Source organism: Hypanus sabinus, chromosome 21 (assembly GCF_030144855.1).
Source record: "Hypanus sabinus isolate sHypSab1 chromosome 21, sHypSab1.hap1, whole genome shotgun sequence".
Classification (NCBI taxonomy): domain Eukaryota; kingdom Metazoa; phylum Chordata; class Chondrichthyes; order Myliobatiformes; family Dasyatidae; genus Hypanus; species Hypanus sabinus.
In genome coordinates, this window is record NC_082726.1 from 51,637,790 (window position 1) to 51,650,500 (window position 12,711).

The 12,711-nt window shown below is 38.5% G+C and overlaps 1 protein-coding gene across 5 annotated transcripts in view; it reads left to right on the forward strand.

Annotated features, from left to right (window-relative positions):
• chuk (component of inhibitor of nuclear factor kappa B kinase complex) overlaps window positions 1-12,711 on the forward strand; it is a 94,018-nt gene that overhangs the window by 50,603 nt on the left and 30,704 nt on the right. For all 5 annotated transcript variants that reach the window (XM_059946532.1, XM_059946529.1, XM_059946530.1 and 2 more), the window contains exons 13-14: window positions 3,499-3,622; window positions 10,735-10,886. In XM_059946532.1, the coding sequence (XP_059802515.1) occupies window positions 3,499-3,622; window positions 10,735-10,886 (276 nt within the window). The remainder of the gene's footprint in view (window positions 1-3,498; window positions 3,623-10,734; window positions 10,887-12,711) is intronic.

Genomic DNA, 12,711 nt, shown 5'->3' on the forward strand with positions numbered 1-12,711 from the left:
GGCTTGTAACACTGTTTCATTCTCCCCTAAGTTCTTGTTTTTTTTAATTAATACATATTTTTATTTAATTCTGTTGAACATCATTTTAAATGTTTCCTGTTGCTATTCTACATTATGTCTAATCATACTTTTCATTGTCATCATCATTATGTGCTATGTTGTCTGATGTGGGCAATCATGGGCTCATGATCATGATTGTTCTTGGCAAATTTTTCTACAGAAGTGGTTTGCTATTGCCTCCTTCTGGGCAGTGTCTTTCCAAGACAGGTGACCCCAATGATTATCAATATTCTGCAGTGATCGCCTGCCTCCACCAGTGGTTGATATAATCAGGACTTGTGATATGCACCAGCTGCTACACCCTGCCCAAGGGTGAGCTAGCAGAGGAAAGGAGCTCCTTCCACCTTCTTTGGTAGAGACACTGCCACCCAGTCCATGGTGTTAATCAGGTTATTTTTCACAATCTCAATGTTCTAATCTCATACTTCCCACCCCCGCCCCCTTATTTTCCACTTCATTTTTTCCCACTAGAAATAGTGGTTCCAATAAAACCGTCTTTATGAACATAAAAAGGGAGGTAAAAGTGAACATAACCTCCTTGGACAGTAAGCCTGAAGAGCAAAGAAATTGCTGAAAAATTAAACAAATGTTTTGCCATAACTATAATAAACCAGCAGTATTAGGCAAACTTGGAAGGTATGAGGTTGTATTGGAATCCTAATCAAAACTTGCATCTTTAAGGCAAAAATAAAAAGGCACCTTTAATCAGAAAAAAGGATGCATGTGTAAGGGTTAAGTTGTTGAAATCAAGCAGGTCCTATTAGGAGTATAAAGAGAGCAGGAAAGAAATAAGGGATCAAGAAGACCATGAGGATGCATGAAGTATACTTGGCAAGTAGAAATAAGGAAAATTACAAGGCACTTAATATGTATACTTGAAAAATAAGAAGGTGAATAAAGGAGAGGGTAAGACCACTCAAGGATAAAGGAAAGAATCTATGCCTGGAGCCAGCAGAAATGGGTGAGGTACTAAACTGGTATATGCCAAAGTAAAGATATGGAGGATATTGCTGATATTCTAGGGCCCATTGTTATCAAAAAGAAGGTGGTGGGTGGGTCTCTTGAAGAATATTAAGTCCACAGGCATGATATGATCTATCTCAGGTTACTGAAAGAAGTGGGAAATTCTTGTATCCTTTTTACCCAGAAGTGAGGTCCCAGAGGGCCGGAGAATAGCCAATGGTGTGGCTTTATTTAAGAAGGCAGTAAGAACAATCTAGCAAATTATAGACCAGTGAGCCTTATATCCATGACAGGGAGATTATTGGAGAGGATTCATCAGGATGGGATTTACTTTGATTTGGGAAAATCATGAGTTTATTAGGGGTAGTCAGCCTGTCATGATTTATGAACTTGATTGAGTTGTTTGAGGTGATGAAAATGGTTGATAAGGGTAGGATAGTGAATGCTGACCATGTGAAACTTAATAGGGCATTTGACAAGGTCTTTCATGTTTGGGCAATCCAGAAGATTGGGATCCATGGTGATTTGGTAAATTGGATTAAAAATTTGCTTCGCCGTAGAATACGGAGGGTGTTAGTCTGACTGGAGGTCTGTGAGCAGTAGTGTCCCACAGAGATCACTTCTGGGACCTCTGTGATATGATGTGAATGAAAATGTAGATGGGCTGATGAGAATGTTTGCTGATGACATAAAATTGGTGGAGTTGTGGAGAGTCAAGAGGATATCTCAAAGGATATCGATCATTTGGATTTTTGGGCGGAGAAATAGCAGGTGGAGTTTAATCTGAATGAGTGTGAGCTATCTTATGCACTTGGAGATCATTGAAAGGGGAAAGTAAATAATGAATAGAAGGACCCTTTAAGTGCATTGATACGCAGAGGGATCTTGTGTGCAAATTAATAACTCACAGAAAATGACAACACACATAAAGAAGGTGTACAGCATCTTTCTTTCATTATTTGGGGCATTGAGAAATGGAATTACTTTATCCACATGTACCAAGGTACAGTGGAAAACCTTGCTGTCTGTGCAGATCAGATCATTACACAATGCATTGAAATAGTGCAAGGTAAAATAATAACAAGATGCAACAGCTGTGGAGAAAGTGTAGTGCCCATGGGCAGTAAGGTGCAATATCATAATAAGGTAGACTTTGAAGGCATGCAAAATCCATGGGAAACAAAATTAAATTAGTCCCAGGACTGCACTGCAGATGTAAGAGATTTCAGAGATTACAGTGTACTTAAGACTTTAACCATCTGGGCAAAGTAATGTGCAAAGGAAAAAAATGCAGTGCTGAGGTAAACTAACAACTCAGATATCAATGTTCAAATCATCATACGGTATCTCCAAAGTACAGATAAGGAGCTTGTAAAGAGGTGAAACAAGATTTATCCCGTATAGTTTGAGAATGTTTTGACTAAAAGAGTAACATTTGCTTATAAGCATATTTGAAACAAGTAGAAAACAATCTGTATTGAGAGCGAAAAATGTTTAAAAATACTTAAATTGCAGTTGAATAGTATGAGAAAAAAGGTGGGTAATGAGTTTTTTATTTTGTAGCCCTTAGAATCTCAAAATTAATCATGTTTTATTTACTGAGGTACAGTGCGGAATAGGCCCTTCCAGCCCTTCGAGGTGCGCCACCCAGAAACTCCCGATTTAACACTAGACAATTTACAATGACCAATTATCCTATCAATCAGAATGTCTTTGGACTATGGGAGGAAACCGGAGCACCTGGAGGAAACTCACGTGGTCATGTGGAGAACATACAAACTTCTTAAAGACAGAAGCGGGAATATGTTGATGAAACTAAATTGATTATGTTATATACATTTCCGTGCCTAATAATGTGGCCACTGAGTGTATAGTATGTTTTTGGTCTTCTGCTTCTGTAGCCCATCCACTTCAAGGTTTAACATGTGCATTCAGAAATGTTCTTCTGCACACCACTGTTGTAACTTGTGGTTATTTGAGTTACTGTCGCTTTCCTGTCAGCTTGAAGCAGTCTGACCATTCTCTGACCTCTCTCATTAGCAAGCCATTTTCGCCCATAGAACTGCCGCACACTGGATGTGTTTTGTTTTTCTTACTATTCTCTGTAAACTCTAGAGACCGTTGTACGTGAAAATTCCAGAAGATTAGCAGATTCTGAGATATCAAACCACCAGCAATCATTCCACTGTTAAAGTCACATTTCTACACCATTCTGGTGTTTGGTCTGAACAACTATTGAACCTTTTGACCATGTCTGTATGCTTATATGCATTGATTTGCTGCACATGATTGGCTGATTAGATATTTGCATTAACATACAGGTGTACCTAATAAAGTGGTCACTGAGTGTAAATTAATGAACCTGAATGACAAGTAAGGGTTTTTGAACTAATTTTAATTTCTTGTAGGTTTTGCTGTCAAAATAGAAATTTGGAAATGCTGCATTTTAACTGTATAGTAATTAATGTTTTTTAGTGCGTGATGCTAAGATAATGTTGCCCAACGTACAACTGAGGAAGGTGTGGGGTGAAGCAGTGAATTATGTCTGCGGTTTGAAGGACGACTACAGCAGATTATTCCAGGGCCAGAGAGCTGCAATGTAAGTCATTTCTGGACCAATGACCCAACATCATACAGCTGTAGACAATCAGACGAAGAAAATCCTAAATGTATATTCATTTCTTTCTGTACTTTTAAGTTTATGTACTTAAAGTTTAAGATCAAAATCTCAAGGAAGATCCAAGGAGGGTTAGTTAGAAGTGATGAAACACAGTATAGGAAATAAATTCAGAAGAATGAAAATAAAAGAAGGAAATGAAAATTAAGGAGAAAAGCTATTTATTCTTAAAATTTGCCAAGAGTACTTATATATAATTCATCTTTTTATCAAATGAAAGTGATTGTTAAAAAGAAACATACATTGTTAATTACTAGGCTTTAATGTGAAGCTTTTAATGGGAAATTAACATAATTTCAGCCATTCTGAGAAAATCATGGCGGGTTAAGTGTGAAAGTGTGTTTCTGTTAGTACAAGGGTCTAGTAATAAAAGCATGTCTTAAAAGAGAGATGAGGAAGATTTGTTTTAGCCAGTGGGTGGTGAGTCAATAGAATTCATGGCACCAATGGTTGTGAAGGTCTAGGCTTGGGGTATATTTAAAGTAGAGGTTCATAGGTTCTTGATCAGTAAGGGCATCAAAGGCTACTGGGAGAGGTAGGAAAATGGAGTTGAACAGGAAAATAAATCAGCCTTGCCAATTGGCTTTGCTGCTTCCTTCCTAGGACACCAGAGTCATGTTTTAACTTTAGTAGAGTTGTATAAAATGTTTTGAGGTAGCAAGTTCTTTCATAATTGTCACAATTGCTGGAACTTTTCAGCAAGTGGAACTTCCACATTATATATTTTTGAGTAAATGATGCATAATTATGAAGATTTAAAAACAATAAATTTTATATTTATAAATGAAATTTCCATATTTGCGAAAAACTACAGTATATTGTCAACCAGGGCTATAGAAATGTTAAAATGTACTGTTTCATTGAGTTAATTCGTTAACCTGCAGGATTTGAAATTTCATAGAGTGGTACTGTTTCACATGTACTTTGGGAATTGTGAAGATGAGAAAATAAGCAAATGGCGTATTATCATCTCTGTATCACTTGGAAAAATAGGAGCTCTCCAAGGAAATAAAATTATCATCCTACAAGGCATAGTGAAAACAGGAAGTTCAAGGAGAAGTATTTTCATATAAACTCTTCTTGGGCTTCCAGCCAGATATGGATATCGATTTCAACCAACGTTTGATGACAAACTCTGCCACCTTCATCAGGCATGATGCCTGGGTATGTCTAGTCTGGTGGTATATATACCCCTGTCATCCATTCCTCCTGATTGGTCAGTCCTCATCCAATCAGGTTTCTGCTGTCTCGCCTTGTTTATAATCAAATTCCAGTACTTTGCTTTTACTCTGTTGGGAAAGTTTGTTATACTTCCTGAACTGCCTTGCAGTGTTTCTTCATGAAACTAGTTCATCTAGAGCAGTGATGGACCTGTTGATGTACTCCCAATCTATAGGAGACAAGAGGGTTAACAATTCCAGGCGAACAGACAGTTGTCTGTTTGCGCTGATGTTCAGAGTGGATCTAATGTGATGGATACGCTCCTTAATCAACGTTTGGCTAGCTTGGTGCACAACGTGTTTAGCTGCCAGAGAAGCCACCGCAGTACGCAACCTCACAAACTTATGGATGATGTCCTTGCCCCGCCAGCTCAGAAGGAAGGCTAAACTTTATGCAATGATTCAAAGTGATGAACATTGCAGTGAAATCCCTCCCCGCGGAGTTAGGTGAAAAAGGATCTAGTGCTTTTCCAGCGCATAGGACTCTTCACCAGGAACCGTCAGCCCTGCTGTCTCCTATTGACATCAACATGTTCACCACTGTCCAAGGTGAACTAGTTTCATGAAGGAACGCCACAAGGCAGGTCAGGAAATACAACAGAGTAAAAGTAGAGCATGTACTGGAATTTAATTACAAACAAAGTGGGACAGCGGAAACCTGATTGGATGAGGGCTACCCAATCAGGATGAACGGACGGAGAGGTATGTATACCACTGGACTAGACATGCCAAGGCATAATCCTTGATAAAAGTGTCAGAGTTTGTTATCAGTTAAAATCAATACCTGTACCCGGCTGGAAGCCCAAAAAGAGTTTATTCGTCTAATACGCCATTTGCTTATTTTCTCATCTTCACAATTCCCAAAGTACACGTGAAACAGTACCACTCTATGAAATTTCAAATCCTGCAGGTTAACGAATTAACTCAATGAAACAGTACATTTTAACTCATTTCTATAGCCCTGGTTGACAATATACTGTAGTTTTTCGCAAATATGGAAATTTCATTTATAAATATAATATTTATTGAGAATGGAAGAGTATTATTAATGTGTTTATTTGAAATAAATTAGTTTCCTACAAATCATCTTATTCTTTTCAATAATAGAATATTCCCTTCTGCCCAGTGAGTTAAAGTACTTTCAGTCAGTGAGCTAATATGATATAAGAACATGATTGTTGCAGTCAACATCCTGTTTTTTCTACAGCATGCTTCAAGTATGCTATTTCCTGACAGGCATGATTCCATTTCCAGAGTGGGTGTGTTTGGACCTGATGGCTTTTTAGATAAGTGAGATGGTAAAATTTCCTTACTTAAAAATAGCCTAATAATATCACGCTTTGGACATATTTAGGGAATATTAATATTATCCATTAATAATTTATTATTATTTATTTTTATTATTTATCACTGTTATTACTACTTTACAATTATTAGCTATGTAAATATAACAAGTTTAGGTCAGGCTTCTTTCAAAACTGTTATTGCTTTCTGAGTAATAAATCATTTTTCATTAATGTGAATGAGACCACTAATATATATTGACAACTGTTAAAGTACATTTGCTAATGAGTATTTTGGTAAAAATTTAATTTAATTTAACTTTACAGTTGAACTTTACAGTTGAACGTATGAGTCTAGAACTTATCAGCATCCAAGAAGTGGTACTCATCACAAAATTGATGGGCATAAAGATCTAGTATTCTGTGTAAAATACCTGACGCAAGGCTGACTTAACTTGGATCTCTGGAACTCAGCAACTGTGATAACATCAGTCTGACTGAACTGCCAGTCACATTAAAGAGTTCTCTTAGGTAGCCCCATGAAATGAAACAAAATCTACCTTTCTCAAAAGTGTTACTAAGAATAGCAATGGAGATTTGAACAGTTATGGATAATTACGGTAGAAGCTGAAATACCATAAACTTAACCTGAGGGAAACTATATAGAGGTGTAACTTAAATGAGTGGAAGCCAGGGAGTTTGTAGTACAGGCTGTGAATTAAATATTCTGCTCCAGTTGGAGTAGTTGTACTCCATGAGTGGCAGCAAACAAAACTATCAAGACATTGCTGAACCACTGACAACAGTTTTGTGATTTCTCCAGTAAATCTCACACATCAGGGGTGAGTAAGAAGAGCTACCCTTTAATCAGGAGGGCGATCGAGGTTTTGAAGCCAGAGTTTTGCGACAGTTTCTCTGAGTTGAGGAGTGACCAATCGGCATGAGGAATTCATTAGAAAGGGCCAATAAGATAATCCATGTGCAAGTGGAATGGCCGTTCTATTGAGTGTGCCAGTGTTTAGAGTGGCTTTGGCTCATCAGGTTTGGGTGAGGTAAATTATCTTGTAAGTTGCTCTCTCTCTTATTTGTTTTATCCTTATTTGTTCAATCCTCATCTGTTAGGGCATAGTAGATTAGTAAGAATGACTCCAGTGGCAGCGTTTTGTACTCTGTGTGGGACATGGAAAGTCTGCGAGATCTCCAATCTCCCAGATAAACACATCTGCACCTGGTGCACTGAGTTGCAATTTCTGAGAGAACGTAATGAGGAACTGGAGCTGCAGCTCGATGTCCCTTGACTTATAAGGGGTAATGAGGAAATGATAGACGGCAGCTACAAGGAGGTAGTCACCCCTAGTTTTCAGGAGACAGATAACTGGGTGACTGTCAGGAGAAGGAGGAGAAATTCACAGACAGTATAGAGTACACCTGTGGTCATTTCCCTCAATAATAAGTATACAACCTTATATAGTATTGAGGGGGATGACTACTGGGAAGTAGCGGGCACAGTGACTAGGTCTCTAGCACTGAGTCTGGTGCTGTGGCTTAGAAGAGCAGAAAGGTAAAGAGGATTCGGTGTTAATTGGAGATTCCTTAATCAGAGGAATGGATGAGATTCTGTGGGCTGATAGAAAGTTATAGCTGGGAGCTTAATGTCCAAGGATACATAATATATTGAAAGGACAGACAGGAATGCAGAGGGGGTGGTGTTGCTCTGTTGGTAAGTAATGAAATGAAGTCACTAGAAAGAGGTGACAAAGTGTCGGAAGATGTTGAATATTGTGGATTGAACTAAGGAACTGTAAGGGTAAAATGACCCTGATGGAAGTTATATACGGAACCCTAAACAGTAGTAAGGATGTGGTCTACAAATTACAACAGGAGATAGAAAAAGCATGGCAAAAGGGCAATGTTAGAATAGACTTGGGGGATTTCAATATGCAGGTAGATTGGGAAAATCAGGTTTGTGCTGGATTCCGAGAGGGCGAGTTTCTCGAGTGCCCACGAGATGGGTTTTTAGAGCAGCTCACAGTTGAGCCCACTAGGGGATCAGCTGTTCTGGATTGGGTGTTGACTAGAATTGATTGGAAAAGGACTCTGGCAGGGATGCTGGCAGAGCAGCAATGGCTGAGATTTCTGGAAGCGGTTCAGAAGGCACTGGGCATTTACATCCCAAAGAGGAGGAAGTATTCTAAAGGCAACATGACACAACCGTGGCTAACAAGAAAAGACAAAGCTAACAAAAAAGCCAAAGAGAGGGCATATGCTAGAGCAAAACTTAGTGAAAAGTTAGAGGATTAGGAAACTTTTAAATACCAAAAGAGGCAGCTTAAAAAGTCATTAAGAATGTGAAGATGGCATATGAAAGTAAACTTGCCAATAATATTAAAGTGAATACCGTAAGTTTCTTCATATACTTAACGTGTAAAAGAGAGGTGAGTGTGGATATCAGACCACTTGAAAATGATGCTAGAGAGGTAGTTATGGGGGGGGATAAGGAAATAGCAGATGAATTGAACAAGTGTTTGGCACCATTCTTCACTGAAGAAATCACTAGCAGTATAGTGGAAGATTGAGGGGTCAAGAACTCTGTGACGTTCCCATTACAGGAAGGTTCTATGAAATGTCTGAAGGTAGATCAGTCACTTGGATCAGACATATAATGTACTCCTCAGGGTTCTGAAAGAGGTGGCTGAAGAGATTGTGGAGACTTTAGTAATGATCTTTCAAAAAGCACTAAATTCAGGAATAGTTCTGGAAGAATGGAAAATTGCAGTAGTGACTCCATTCCTCAAGAAGGAAGAGAGGCAGAGAAAGGAAATTATTGGCTAGTTAGTCTGAATTCAGCGTTTTGGAAGATGTTGGAGTTGATTGTTAAGGATGTGGATTCAGGGTACTTGGAAGCACATGATAAAATAGGCCGTAGTCAGCATGGTTTCCTCAAGTGGAAACCTTGCCTGACGTATCTGTTGGAAGTCTTTGAAGAAGTAACAAACAGGATAGACAAAGGAGAATCAGTTGATAGTGTGTACTTGGATTTTCAGAAGGCCTTTGACCAGGGGCCACTCATGAGGCTGCTTAACAAGCTACAAGCCTATGGTATTACAGGAAAGATTCTAGTATGGATAAAGCAAATGGCTAATTGGCAGGAGGCAAAGAGTGGGAATAAAGGGAGCCTTTTTTGGTTGGCCGCCAGTGACTAGTGGTGTTCCACAGGGGTCTGTGTTGGAGCTGATTCTTTTTACATGATATGTCAAAGATTTGGGTGATGGAATTGATGGCTTTGTTGTAAAGTTTGCAGATGATATGAAAATGTGTGGAGGGGCAGGTAGTTTTGAGGAAGTAGAGAGACTACAGAAGGACTTAGATTATGAGAATAGGCAAAAGAGTGGCAGATGGAATAGAAGGTCGGGGAGTGTACAGTCATGCATTTGGTAGAAGAAATGAAAGCATTGACTATTTTTTAAATGGAAAGAAAATACAAAAATCTGAAGAGCAAAGGGACTTGTTAATTTGCAGGTTGAGTCTGTGGTGAGGAAGGCAGATGTTTCCTGTGGTGGGAGAGTCTAAGACCAGAGGACATGGCCTCAGATTAGAGAAGTGCCATTTTAGAATGGAGATGAGGAGGAATTTCTCTCACCAGATAGTGGAAAATAAGTGGAATTTGTTGGCACAGGCAGCTGTGGAAGCCTAATCTGTATGCAGAATTAAGGCAGAGTTTGATAGATTCTTGATGGTCAGGGCATGAAGAGATATGGGGGAGAGGCAGGAGATTGGGGCTGAGAGGAAAATGGAGTCAGCCATGTTGAAAGGGCGGTGCAGACTCACTGGGCCAAATGGCTTAATTCTGCTCCTATATCTTACGGTCTTGTAGTTTTGCATGCAGAAATACCAAGCTGCTGCTGTACTCAGGAAAAGGTAGATGTTTTCTATCACTGCTGCAAATTCTTTACTTTGGATCTACCGCTTTGTGATTTATTTCATGAAAGTTCATGGGATTGGTATTTTGAAGTCATTGAGTGTGGAAACAAGCCCTTCGGTCCAGGGAGTCTGTCAAGACCATCATTCACTCATTTACACCAATCCTACATTAATATCATTTTTTTTTAAATCATGCATTCTGTTAAACTCCCCTCAGAATTTACCCATTCATCTACACAGTAGGGGCAGTTTGCAGTGGACAATTAACCTACCAACTCACATACCTTTGAGGTATCGGGGAAACAGGAGCACCCATTGGAAAACTACTTGGTCACAGAACATGTGAACTCCACACATACAATACCCAAGATGGGGTTTGAACTGGCTCTCTGGCGCTGAGAGGCACTGGCTCGACAAGCTGTGTTACCGATTATCAGTATGTTTACAGCTACTGATTTATGTTGAAAGGTTATTGGCCAGTCACCTCAATGTCAATATTTTTTTGTTGTAGCAATGAACACTGTTTAAATAGAAGCTTTTGTTTTTAATCTGTAAATCCAATTTTTTTCAGATGAATTTCATTTTGATTACAATTATGATTTATTTTCAGGTTGAGTCTGCTTCGTTATAACAATAACCTCACAAAAATGAAAACAACAATGTTTTCTAATTCTCAGCAGTTGAAGGCTAGGTTGGATTTCTTTCAGTCCAGCATTAAGCTTGATCTGGAAAAATACAGCGAGCAGATGGCATATGGGATATGTAGGTATTAATAATTTTTTTCTGAATGTATCAAGATCTTATGTTTATTGATAGATTTATTGGTAATTACATTACAAGCGATCCTGTGTTCTTTCTCGTCGTGATATTCTGTGGCAGTCTAATAGGTTGTGTTTAACTGTATGATTGATCTGACTGGTCTTTAGTTTGATGGAACTACGGATAGAAACAGAAATTTCATGAATTTGTACAGTTAGTACTCAAATATGTTTATTTGGAATGCTTGTTGTTTGTTAGCATAATGATTGGTTTGTAGGAATAACCTGACTGGAAAAATGCTCATCTGTCATTGATCCCCAGTGAGTATGTTTCTATTACAGAGAAAACATCATAAGGACAAGATTACACAGTGGAGCATTTGTTTACTGATATACAATTAGGATCACTTAAACATATAGAATTTAAGTTACACGAGAAGTCTTTTTCTCATGAATCTAATAAACAAAATCTCTTGAACTCATTTCCTTTTCCATTTCCTGGTGACTGTATTTCTCTACTGAGGCCCGGACTAATTTCCACTGTGACTGTTGGTAGTCTTCTGTTTTCCACAAACACACAATCGTTTGCGCTTCAAAAACAATACCATGCCCTCTGTACCTCTCTCCGTGCATACAGTGAACTTATCTCCATTTAGGTCCAAAATACTTGAAAATAAGATACCTCTGAAACTCGATCTGATTTTTCAAGATTCAAGATTCAAAATTGTTTATTGTTATTCTTCAGTACAAGTGTAAAGGAGAACAAAGCGATTGTTACTCTGGATCTGATGCAGCATTAAAAAAATACTAGCTTAAGGAACAGAATAAAAAAGTTCATAATGGGTAGGTGAGCTTATTCAGAGACTCAAATGACACAAGGTAAAGGAGCATTGGTAGCTATGGTAATTCTGACAGGAAGTAATAAAGTAATGGTGGTAGAGAGTGGGTTGAGCTGGGTTAATGGGTGAAATGGTTGATCAGCCTGACAACTTCGGGGAATTAACTGTTTTTGTGTTTGGTGGTCTTGTCATGTGATGCTGCATAATAGCCTCCTCCCTGAAGGGAGTGGGACAAACAGTCCATAAGCAGTGTGGGTGGGATCCTTTATGATATTGCTCACCTTTTACCATCAGCTTTCAATATATGTGTCCTTGATGATGGGTAGGCTGGTGCCGTGATGCATTGGGTTTCCCACAGCTTTGAATTTGTCTGAACAAACCCAACTGGATATTGGCTATGCTGCAGCTCCTGGATAATGTCCTGGATTTGAGGAGATGATTAGAGTTAAACTAAGTTGTTTAAGGTGGGATGAGTTCAGTTAAAGACATTAGCTGCTGATTTGGTCATGATGAAGTTAAAAACAAAAGTTGAGAGCCTGAGAAAAGGAAGTCTTAAAATCTTAACTCTATTGGCTGCCTTTAGCTTCCTGACTTCCTGATAATAAAATTTATTTGGATGAAATCATGCATTATTATATTTTTAATACCAAGTTAAATTCAGCCAAAAAAAACTATTAATTTAGGGAGTACAGGTATCACTGGCAATGCCAGCACAACCCAGATGTTCTTTGAACTGTGTAGAAACAGCCACCATGGTGTGTCTGTAGTCTTAATGCCTGACTAAGTAAAGGCAGCGAACTTTTTCTGGTTCAAAAAAAAATGTTTTGACCAATACTTATTCTCAATCAACTTCACAAAAAAAATTTCAGTCGGCCAGCATCACAATCATTATGTGAGCTTGCTGTGTATGTAATTTTTGGCAAGTTTTTCTGTAATATGACTGCAAATTGCACTTCATTTCATTGACTGTAAATCGATTTGTGAGAGTCA